At 39.3% G+C, this 12,499-nt stretch overlaps 1 protein-coding gene across 2 annotated transcripts in view; it reads left to right on the top strand.

The window, feature by feature from the left end:
• The window catches only part of FIG4 (FIG4 phosphoinositide 5-phosphatase), a 130,641-nt gene that overhangs the window by 62,873 nt on the left and 55,269 nt on the right, over positions 1-12,499 (top strand). For both annotated transcript variants that reach the window (XM_050786824.1, XM_050786825.1), the window contains 5 exons: positions 1,514-1,647; positions 3,391-3,507; positions 5,250-5,295; positions 6,332-6,480; positions 8,037-8,203. In XM_050786824.1, coding sequence (XP_050642781.1) covers positions 1,514-1,647; positions 3,391-3,507; positions 5,250-5,295; positions 6,332-6,480; positions 8,037-8,203 — 613 coding nt within the window. The remainder of the gene's footprint in view (positions 1-1,513; positions 1,648-3,390; positions 3,508-5,249; positions 5,296-6,331; positions 6,481-8,036; positions 8,204-12,499) is intronic.

Here is a 12,499-nt window from a genome sequence, read left to right as displayed (position 1 = left end):
CATGCCAATTAGAATGGCGATCATTTAAAAGTCAGGAAACAACTGATGCTGGAGAGAATGTGAAGTAGGAATGCTTTTACACTGTTGGTGGGAGTGTAAATTAGTTCAACCATTGTGGAAGACATTGTGGTGATTTCTCAAGGATCTAGAACCAGAAATACCATTTGACTCAGCAATCCCATTACTGGGTATATACCCAAAGGATTATAAATCATTCCACTATAAAGACACATGCATATATATGTTTATTGCAACACTATTCACAATAGCAAAGACTTGAAGCCAACCCAAATGCCCATCAGTGATAGACTGGATAAAGAAAACGTGTCACATACACACTGTGGAATACTATGCAGCCATAAAAAAGGATGAGTTCATGTCCTTGGCAGGGACATGGATGAAGCTGGAAACCATCACTCTCAGCAAACTAACACAGGAACAGAAAACCAAACACTGCATGTTCTCACTCATAAGTGGGAACTGAACAATAAGAACACATGGACACAGAGAGGGAAACAGCACACACCGGGGCCTATCAGGGGATTGGGGGCTAGAGGAGGGTTAGCATTAGGAAAAATACCTAATGTAGATATCAGGCTGATGGATACAACAAACCACCATGGCACGTGTATACCTATGTAACAAACCTGCACATTCTGCACATGTATCCCAGAACTTAAAGTAAAACAAAACAAAACAAAAAAAGCTCACAATGCTCTATCTCATTTATGTCTCACATTAATGTTGTGAGGAAGATACTGTTGTTACCCCATTTTATAGATGAAAAAAATGGAGGTGTAGGGAAATTGAGAACATTGCTGAAGGCCACATGGCTAGTGAGTGACAGAGTCAGCACTCCAACCACAGAGCTGTACAATAAAGTACTAGCTTGTCTTGAATGAGAGGCAGTGCAGTGCCTAACTAAAGAGATACCCCAGGCAAGGAGGCAGAAACCAAGGTTTAGTTCCATGAGTCCTCTCAACCTCAATTCATTCAACCACAGTGTAAAAAGAAAAAGAAATACCTGTCTTGGTTATCCCACAGAGTATTTGCAAGTCTGCTTTATGAAGTCCTGTGAAGGCTGTGGAGCTGCTTTCTGCTGTGCTAGTTTAGGAATTGTTCATCCAGACCAGTTGATTTCTTTCTGACCTTCAGCTGGCTAAAGTTGGGGGCTCCCTTTTTCTGGTCCTTGGGAGGGATCTCCTCTGTCAGAGCTGGGTGTGGAGTGTGTGGGCCGTGGCCCATGGGGGGAAGCTGGGTTTCTCAGGATGCAGGGAGGGTACCAGGAAGAAACCTGTTCTCCTTGAATCTTTAAAGCTCATTATCTGTTCACTTTAATGCAGTGGAGCATTTATTTCTTTGTGTTTTTATTATTTCTGATTATTGTAGCTAGGTTTCATTTTAGTATATTTAAGACTTGGATTTTTTGTCTTAGCTTAAAAGTAAACATGTTGAGCCTGTTCTTCTGATTTAAGGGAATTGAAACACTGAAAATGTTTAATTTTTGATGAAGGAACGAGAGAAAAGAAAGCATGAAAGAATTCTGAGTGAAGAACTTGTTGCTGCTGTGACCTATCTCAACCAGTTTCTGCCTCCTGAGCACACTATTGTTTATATTCCCTGGGACATGGCCAAGTATACCAAAAGGTGAATGATACTCTTCTGCCTGGCTATGATTGTTTGCTTTTCTTATAATGAGAAACAACAGAAAGCTGACCTCTATGGTAAAGTAAATTTTACCCTGTTAATTTCTTTCATGAACCTGTTGAGGGGCTGTTTTGAGTACATCAATAAACTAACCAAACTTTTTTTTTAAATTTCATCTATCTATCTATCTATCTATCTATCTATCTATCTATCTATCTATCTATCTATCTATTTATTTTGCCTATTGTGGATACCATTTGCAACTTGTTTGAAATACCTAGTTGTTTCAGAACATTTCTACCACTATTCCTTGAAGGCATTAGTTTTACTTTTTTCTGTATCATCTGTCTCACTATTTTAACACTTTCTCAGATGTCACTCGTGGATGAACCTGTGGTAATTCCTGACTGTATATAGTAGATCCAGACTCCCTAGTGTAGTGTCAAAGCCTCATCATCTGGTTGGCTTCAGAATGTGATCACTTTTTATTTATCCCAAGGGCTGTTCTCTTCCAGAAAACTGAATCTTCATGCTCTGCCACAAATGTAGCAGCCGAAGTCCTATCCTAAGCCTCCATTCCCATTCTTCACCCTCCCTGGAATGCTTTCCCACCTCTCTTTTATCTTTCAAGATCTGATTCAAAACTCAGCTCTTCTAAGGAACTTACTTTTGTTAAATCTTGCATTGTCTTTTTGTTCACTTACTGCACAATCGTACAAGCTCTAGGTTTACTTAAGGTCTTACTTTTCTAAATGTTACTATATCGTTTTGTACTTATGGTACTTTTTTCTAAATCATTTTATACAGTTAGATACACACACCCTTTCCCAGAGTATCAGTTTGGTTACAAGTTGTTGCCATTCATATTATTTTTTTATTATTTTTTAAACATAGTCTTGCTCTGTCGTCCAGGCTGGAGTGCAGTGGTACGATCTCAGCTTATTGCAGACTCTGCCTCCTGGGTTCAAGTGATTCGCCTGCCTCAGCCTTCTGAGTAGCTGGGACTACAGTCATGCACCACCGTGCCTGGCTAATTTTGTTTTTGTTTTTGTTTTTGTTTTTTGAGACAGAGTCTCGCTCTGTTTCCCAGGCTGGAGTGCAGTGGCACAATCTCAGCTCACTGCAAGCTCCACCTCCCGGGTTCACGCCATTCTCCTGCCTCCTGAGTAGCTAGGACTACAGGCGCCTGCCACCACGCCCAGCTAATTTTTTGTATTTTTAGTGGAGGCAGAGTTTCACCATGTTGGCCAGGCTGGTCTCAAACTCCTGACCTTAAGTGATCCACCTGCATTGGCCTCCCAAAGTGCTGGGATTATAGGCCTGAGCCACTGCACCCAGCTGCCATTCATATTATTTTCCAGTTTTTTCTTCTCTGCCACCTGCACTGTGCACGGTGCTCTTTTCACAGCCATTTTATGAATGTATTTTGACTTGACAACTCTTGAGGAGTGAAAGGCTTTGGAGAAAGCTCAGGCAGGGATGTTATATGCCAAGATTAAGGATCACCAATATTTGATATTAAGTTACAGGTCTTTGTGTCTCTTTCACATCAAATGTTGCTGGTTACTGAGTACACATTGTATTCTAGACATTGTTACATGTTTCTATCAAGTACCAGCCAAGAGATTTAAAAAATTACATCCTTAAATATCATTGCTATAGACTTTACTGGCTTTAGATATAAGGATAAATAGATATTAAAACTTGGCTTCTCACTTTTCTCATTCTTCCTCCTCTCCTCAGCAAGCTGTGTAATGTTCTTGATCGACTGAATGTGATTGCAGAAAGTGTGGTGAAGAAAACAGGTTTCTTTGTAAACCGCCCTGATTCCTACTGTAGCATTTTGCGGCCAGATGAAAAGTATGTATGGTATTTTAAAACTTATAATAAATCATAATTTTTGCTTTTATGGGTATTCTGAATATGAGCAGTTTGTACTACTTGGAAATTGGATGAATTTTGTCCTGGGGGGAGGCACACTGCTCACATGACTGAGTACTGACTGTTCACTGGGGCATGGGAATTCCTTTGTTGGTTACTTACATACCTTGAGATGTAAGCCATGGGATCTGTATCTCTTGCTGCATAGAACAAATGTTACATAAAATAATTCTGTAAGTAAAATTTTCAACAGTGAACTCTATTTTTCAGTATTGAATAGAAACAGACTTTTTTTCTTATAGATTACATACTAACATTTTTATAAAAATAGTATTTATTATTGTATTATGGTTATTCGCTCACAAATTCTTTCATTACTATTTTGGGAGCTTCTTCAGATCAAGGATTTATGCTTTATCTTTTAAGAAACCAATACTATATATTTCTGGCATTTTATTTTCAGTTAATGTAGTTAACTACAATGATAAGACAACAGAAAAGAACTAACTACTAGTGTAATGTCTTTGGAAGTAATCCCTTTGTTATAGTTTGCATTGTTTGCACTTGTTTGTTGTTTGAATTTTAGGGCACCCATGACAGGGGTCCCCCAAGACCACTCCCAGATTCAGTAATTCACTAGGATAACTGAAAGGACTCAGCTTATTGTATTCTGGCTATAATTTATTATGGTGAAAGGATATAAAATGACGTTAACAAAGGGAAAAAGCAAAAAGGGCAAAGTCCGGAGGAAACCAGGCACAAGCTTCCAGAGTCTTCTCCTCAGTGGAGTCACACAGAACACACTTAATTCCCCCAAGAAACAGGTTGTGAAGCATGGATGAAATGTTGCCAGCCAAGGAAGCATGTTGGAGACTTTATTTTTTTACTGGAGGCTGGTCACATAGGTAGCCTCTGCCTGGCATATGCCAAAATTCTTGACTTCCAGAGGGAAAGAAGGTATTCGGGAAAAACCATATTATTTCTACAAACCATTTCAGCACAGTGAGTCACTCTTATCAGTTCTGGGAATGGTGGAAACCCTCCTGAAATCTAAGTTCCCAGACATTGGCCAAGGGTCAACCTTATAAGCAGGACTTTCTGAGGATAGCAGTTAGGCTTATTAGGTTAACCCTTTTCTGCACAGCACCTTCTTTAAATAATTAAAATATTAACATAATCTATAGTATTTCATAACAAAACATATTCCTATGTATTCATTGCACATGGAGAAAATAAGTAGTCTCTAAAAGGAAATCTGTAAAACGAACCAAAGAAATATAACAAAGCCTCCATGAATAAAAGCTGGGGGAGGTAGAAAATCGTAATATTGAGTTGGGAAAGCTAAGGCTTGGAAGATTTTATTAGAAAGATGCTCTACGATTGTTACTCATGTGTGTAGAGACCCAACAGGAAGTGGGTTTGAATGAAAGCAAGGGAGATTTTGGTTGAGCATGGGTAACAAAAAATGCCAGAGTGGGCACTCGGGCAAATTAAAATGCGCCTTTCCTGGACTCTCTTTGAGGAGAATGTGGTAAGCAGTCCGCCTCAGTCATTTGCATGTTCACTTACCTGAAAAAATGAGAGTAGGCAGGATCAGCTGATTTTTCAGGAGCTGAAAGCTCTATTAGTTTAATTCCATGATTCTTAACAAGGAGCTGGTACCGAAAATAAATATTTATTCTGCCATTAACTTTTTAAAAAGTGTTTATTTTTAAACATAGGTGGAATGAACTAGGAGGATGTGTGATTCCCACTGGTCGCCTGCAGGTATACACAATATTATATTCATAATGAACAGAATCTGTATCCATTGTATACTGTACGTTTTCTGTAAGCATTCATGTAGAGACCTGTATCTTATTTAATGCAGAATTATTATTTGAGAATGATTGTTGAAAGTCTTACTTCTAGTCTTTAATGCTTATGAAAAATGTGTAGCTGGCTGGGCGCGATGGCTCACACCTGTAATCCCAACACTTTGGGAGGCCAAGGCAGGTGGATCATAAGATCAGGAGATCGAAACCATCCTGGCTAACATGGTCAAACCCTGTCTCTACTGAAAATACAAAAAATTATCCGGGCGTGGTGGAATGCACCTCTAGTCCCAGCTACTCGGGAGGCTGAGGCAGGAGAATCACTTGAATCTGGGAGACAGAGGTTGCAGTGAGCCGAGATCGTGCCACTGCACTCCAGCCTGGGTGACAGAGCAAGACTCTGTCTCAAAAAAAAAAAAAGAAAAAAAGAAAAATGTGCAAATGAAATAATATGGCCTATGGATTTTTTCTGTGTATTAAATTTTATTCCTGGAAATAGAAACGCAAACAGGAACATGAAAAGAACAAATTAGAGTGCTTTGGAAAAGAAACCAAGCATATGTAGTATATATGTTAACTATGCTTTAAGAATGATATGGTCCTAACCACTGAATATTTAGGTTGTATAATGAGGAGATATGTCAGAAAAAAGCCCATATTTTGCTAATTGGTACATGTGGAAGTTGTTAGCTATTTGTTTTATTTTGTTAAACTAACAAAGTAAATTCAGATATAGGCCAGAAGATTTAATGATGCTGTTCCAGCAACGTAAGTGAGCAGCATATATAACGTTATGCAACTGTAAACATGTTCTTCATTATTTTGACTTTACATAAAATTGAATAATATTTGTTCAAGAGTAACACCTGCCCATAGACCTTTTTTTTTTTTTTTTTTTTTTTTTTTTTTTTGCTTCTTAAATCTAAAGTAGTATGGAAGTTCTTTGGTGATGGAATAATGATTGAAAATCTTAAGGTATTTCTCTTTAGACTGGCATCCTTCGAACCAACTGTGTGGACTGTTTAGATCGCACCAACACAGCACAGTTTATGGTGGGAAAATGTGCTCTGGCCTATCAGCTGTATTCATTGGGACTGATCGACAAGCCTAATCTACAGTTTGATACAGATGCAGTTAGGTAAGTCTTATTTTTTGCTATTTGAATGCTGATAATAGCGGAAGGCAAACCTGGTTAATAATAAGATTTTTTTAATGAAAGTGTTTCTACTTTTAGCTTCTCAAAAATTGTGTTGCTAGAAAACATTATTCAAACTAATTCTGTTTTTCTTATATTTTCTTCTAGTAGTTTTATAGTTTTTGGTGTTATGTTTAAGTCTTTAATCTGTCTTGAGTTGATTTTTGTATACGACAAGAGACAGTGGTTCAGTTTCATTCTTCTGCATATGAATATCCAGTTTTCCCAGCACCCATTTGTTGAAGAGGGTGTCCTTTCCGCAGTGGATGTTGGTGTCTTAGAATAAATATTTGTATTAAAAATTTGTGTATTCTTGCCATGGTTTGGGCTTTGGGTTTTTCTTTTGTTGTTGTTTTTGCTTGTGTTAATTATGAATAAACACTACATTCTTTAGATAAATTCAAAGTGCTTAGACAAACTAGTGGGTGTTGTTTTAAAACAAATCCAGATGGCATTTTCAAAAAAAGTACTGTGTCTTCATACATACTAAAAATCTGAGATGTGTAAAAGATTGATTCTTCATTAAGGATTACTATTTCTTCACTGTCTATTGCATCTGTGGCAGTCCATTATTTTTTGAAAATACAATTAATGATAGCTGATAGTGGTCATCGGAAATTGTCATAAAGGCTTAGCTAAGGAAAGTAATCAGTTTACAAATGGCCACACCAACAGATATCACTGCACTGGAAATATTAACAGACACTTGAAGAAACACAGGTTTCAAAAGTACATATCTAAGAAAGCATATGATTTGTTAGTCTGCTGTGATCTGAATGTTTGTGTCTTCCCTAAGTTCATATGTTGAAATCCTCACCCCCAAAGGGATGGTATTAGGAGGTGGGACCTTTGGGAAATGAGTAGAGCTGAGAGGAACCCTCATGACTGGGACTCATGTCCTTATTACAAAAAAGACTGAAGAGAGCTAGCTAGCCTCTTCCATCATGTGAGGACACAGTGAGAAGACCATCTGTGATCTAGGAAATGGGCCCTCACCAGACACCACATCTACCAGCTCCTTGATCTTATACTTCCCAGCCTCCAGAAATGTGAGAAATGTTTGCTGTTTCTAAGCCACCCGGTTTATGGTGTCTTGTTGCAGCAGCTTGAATGGACTGACACTGTGACAGGAGCTATTCTTTTTTCAAAGGCAATTCAGAGAGCACAGTACATTCTGTCATGGGAGGTGAATTGCTCTGGCAGGCTGCAGAAAGTTAGGAGTCTTTACAAGTATGGTTAGAAACAGCCTGGTCTGGCTTTGGTGGGTTATGTTTTTGGTGCCCCTGCTTCCATTTTAGTGTTTTCTATAGCTTTGGTGTTTACTGGAATATCACTCTAAAATATATTAGCATTGCATTTATTTTCAAGATGTTGAAGAATCTAACTTGAAAGGCTCAGAAGAATTTTTGAAGTATAAGACTTGTTTGGAGTTTGGCTAAGTGAATAACTTGTGCTTTGATTTTGGTGAAATTCTTTAATGCGAGTTTTTCTTTTTTTAGGTTATTTGAGGAACTCTATGAAGATCATGGTGATACCCTATCCCTTCAGTATGGTGGTTCTCAACTTGTTCATCGTGTGAAAACCTACAGAAAGATAGCACCGTGGACCCAGCACTCAAAAGACATCATGCAAACCCTGTCTAGATATTACAGCAATGCTTTTTCAGGTAATTCTGAAGTAATAGCTATTTTAAAGACTTACTCTGAAGTGCATTTTTTATACATTTTTTAAAGCTATCTGGCTAAGTAAAATTAAAATTAAATGTTTTAAAAGTTTAAATAAAACAGTCTGTCACTTAGAAGGTGCTCAGTAAATGTTTGTCCAATAAATGAATGAATAAACATTTGTATTTTAAATAGAACACTTTTGCATTTTGGCACCCATAATTAGAGTTTTTATATAATGCAACACACTTTAATTCCTTGGCTTCTGTCTCTTTCTATTTTTCTGCTTGCAGTATATAGATAAAATTTTTTGAGGGTGTTGAGTCATTTTTTTAAATAGGGTTCAAAGTCTCGACAATTGTCTAAGAGTGTAAATATCACTGAATTTTTTAAATGTCAACTAGAAACAAATTGTGATATTAGCACTAAATTATACTCATTAAATTCTACTGTTTTATGACTTGTGAATACTACATGTAACAGGGTGTTAAAATGGTGCTTTTCCTGCCTCCATTCTGATGGAATTGCCAATACAATAGGTATCACAGACCAAAGTGATTGTGAGGCAAACCCCCGTGCACAGAATTTATGAAGGAATTTCATGAGTCTGCAGCCCTTGTATCAGATTAAGGATAGGAAAGTCCACAGAATACGGAGAAGAAGATTAATAAAGAGGTCCTTGGGAGTGAACTATTACCTGCAATAACAGCCACCCTCAGTGAAAAGAGAGTGGGCTTCAACAGGACTCTGGGTGAGCTTGACATGTTATCCTGCTATTGAAGAGACCCAGCATGTAGGTTTTGTACTGTTGTACAGCAGATCTGAAGCAGAGGGATGGGCTGAGGAGAGTGTGCCACATTGAGAACTGTCTGCATTCCTCCAGTTGGGTGGGCCAAAGGATACTTGAGGGTTGACTGGTAACCGGATGTGGGCCTTATGGAGGAGGGTGCCATGGAGTTCGCCTGGGTCCTGGCCAGTAAGGCCCTTGGAAGACCTAGCAGCAAGATCCAGGAAGTAAACACTGGATACCTAAGGAGCTAAGGAAGGAGTTACAAGAAACTGCCTGATAAAAGGGAATTGTAAGAGAATCCCAGTGCTGGCAGTTTCAGAAGCATCTGGGAAAGCATCCATAAGAGTCAGCTGTCCACATTTTCTAGGCCCAGAGAGATTGCAAAGCTCATCTCTTATGCTCCTGTCCAACTGTATTAGTTTTCTGTGCTGTGTAACAAATGACTATAAATGTAGCAGCTTAAAACAGCACACATGCATTATCTCACAATTTCTGTGCATCAGAAATTTATGCACAACTTAACTGGGTCCCCTGCTTAGGGTCTCTCAAGGCTGCCTTTGAGAAAGAACCACTTCTCATCCCACATGTTGGCAGAATTCAGTTCCTTGTGGCTGTAGGACTCATAGCAGCGTGCTTCTTCACAGCTGACAATAGGATTAGTGTGCTAGCAAGACTGAGTCTTATAAATGTAATGTAATAATGGGAGTGACAACCCATCATCTTTGTCATATTTTGGCCGGAAGCAAATCATAGGTGCCCCTGCCCACACACACGGGGGAAATCCACATCCATTTCCTAGGGCTGCTGTATCAAAACAGCACAAACTAGTGGCTTAAAACAATAGAAATGTATTGTCTTGCAGTTCTGGAGGCTAGAAGTCTGAAATCTAAGTGTTGACAGGGCCATGCTCCCTCTGAAAACCCAGAGAGGAGAATCCTCACCGGCTACTTCTGTCATGTGCTAACATGTACATATCCCTCAGGGTGTATATCACCATGAAAAAGGGCATCTGCTCTTTTGCCCTCTCCTGTCATCATTGTCCCTGTAATAGGGGTCATTATTGACACTTAAGGATCAAGTAATGTGCTTTTTTTTTTGAGACGGAGTCTCGCTCTGTCGCCAGGCTGGAGTGCAGTGCCGCAATCTCGGCTCACTGCAACCTCTGCCTCCCGGATTCGGGTGATTCTCCTGCCTCAGCCTCCTGAGTGTAATGTGCTTTGTAATAAGACTAGAGGACAGACAGAATGACTGTGTAGCTGTCCATGTTTAAAAAAGAAAGGAGTAATATAAAAGATAAAGATAGTTATGAGAAAATAATGTGCACAAATGGAAAGGTAAGGCAAAATTATGCACAACTGAAAGAGGAACTACTATGAAAGGAATGATTTTATGAATAATGTGGCTAAAACAGGCTTCTTTATTTTAAGAAGCATGGTGTCATTGGGATGTACAACTTATTTTTAAATTACAATGGGTATTATATAATGGTGACAATATAGAACAATTTTCTTTAAACCACTCAAGACAACTTTGCAAAACTTAGTAAGTCTTCTCACATTATGCTTCTGGACTAGGCAGGAACATACTGATTAACTAGACTTTAAAAAAAAAAAAAAAAAAAAAGCGCTGGGTGCAATGGCTCACACTTGCAATCCTGCACTTTGGGAGACAAAGGCAGGAGGATTGCTTCAGCCCAGGAGTTTGAGACCAGCCTGGGCAACATAGTGAGATCCCATCTCTACAATGAATATATAAATTAACCAGGCATGGTAATGCACACCTGTAGTCCCAGCTATGTGGAAGGCTAAGGGCAGAGGATCCCTTGAGCCCAGGAGTTCGAGGCTGCAGTGAACTATGATCATGCCACTGTACTCTAGCCTGGGTGACAGAGTGAGACTCTCTCTCAAAAAACAAGCAAACAGCCGGGCGCGGTGGCTCACGCCTGTAATCCCAGCACTTTGGGAGGCCGAGACGGGCGGATCACGAGGTCAGGAGATCGAGACCATCCTGGCGAACATGGTGAAACCCCGTCTCTACTAAAAAATACAAAAAACTAGCCGGGCGAGGTGGCGGGCGCCTGTAGTCCCAGCTACTCGGGAGGCTGAGGCAGGAGAATGGCGTGAACCCGGGAGGCGGAGCTTGCAGTGAGCTGAGATCCGGCCACCGCACTCCAGCCTGGGTGACAGAGCGAGACTCCGTCTCAAAAAAAAAAAAAAAAAAAAAAAAAAACAAGCAAACAAAAGCAACTAGAATAGTGAAATTACATTGTTAGGAATTTTACCTTTGGTTTATGTGGATGGATTGATGCTATGTGGGCAACTCACCTGACCCTTTTTTCTATTTATTTTATTTATTTATGTATTTATTTATTTACTGTTCTTGAGGCTTCACATGCTAGCATGCATGTTTGTCGAGGAAGCACCTTTTAGTGTTTAATGTAACTGGTTACATAGGCAGTTGGAGGATGCTTTACAGGGAACGCATAGGTATCTCTTCAGATGTTAGGGAGAGCTTTTAATTCCCTTAAGGGCCTTGCTAAGCTCTTTCTATTTTTTTTTAAATGCAAATTTTGTAAGCCTGGATTTTCTTGCTGAAGCTGGTTGAATTTAAATCCTATTATAAAAAAAAGATAAGAAACCTACAGCAGTTAATAATAGATCTGCTGTATATATATATGTGTGTGTGTGTGTATATATATATATAGGCCTAACATAAATATATACACCCACATGCGTGTGCATAATTTAAATGTAGTGAATGTGTATATGCATGCATGGAGGGGAATCATGTTCTCAACAGGGATCTAAAGAGAAAAGCTCCCAAGGTGTGTTAGGCTGTTTTTGCGTTACTATAAAGAAATACCTGAGACTGATTAATTTTATAAAGAAGAGAGGTTTAATTGGCCCACGATTTTGCAGGCTGTATGGGAAACATGGTGCCATTATCTTCTCGGCTCTTGCAGGGGTGCCTCGGGGAACTTTTAATCCTGGCAGAAGAAGGGGGAGCAGGTATCTCACTGGCAAGGGGTGAGAGGAAGGAGGTGCCACACACTTTTAAACAACCAGATCTCTTGAGAACTCACTCACTATCACAAGGAGTGCACCAACCCAAACACCTTCCACCAGACTCCATCTCCAACATTGTGGATTAGATTTCAACACCAGAGTTCAGCAGAGACAAATGTCCAAATTATATCACAGTGTCAGGACTTCAAAGCTTACCACGCGTGGAAAACAGTGATCCCAGAAGATGGTGCTGAGATGGCTTCACCTGGCATTATGCTAGTACTCTAAAGGACTGCCAGCAGTTTCTTCCCCTTTCTGCTCACTGCTGAAAAAGGGACATCAAAGGGAACATGCTGAGAACATTTTAATTTATCAAGAATAGTGAGATAGCCTTCTGAGATCATCCTTCAAACAGCAGATTGTGAGTGAATAAGCTGTATTTGGCAACAGCAGAAATAAAACAGTTGGAAAAATGTTTTGTTTTAATAACATTTGTTTTAATA

Source organism: Macaca thibetana, chromosome 4 (assembly GCF_024542745.1).
Source record: "Macaca thibetana thibetana isolate TM-01 chromosome 4, ASM2454274v1, whole genome shotgun sequence".
In the NCBI taxonomy this organism is placed as follows: domain Eukaryota; kingdom Metazoa; phylum Chordata; class Mammalia; order Primates; family Cercopithecidae; genus Macaca; species Macaca thibetana.
This window is presented reverse-complemented; position numbering and strand designations above follow the sequence as displayed.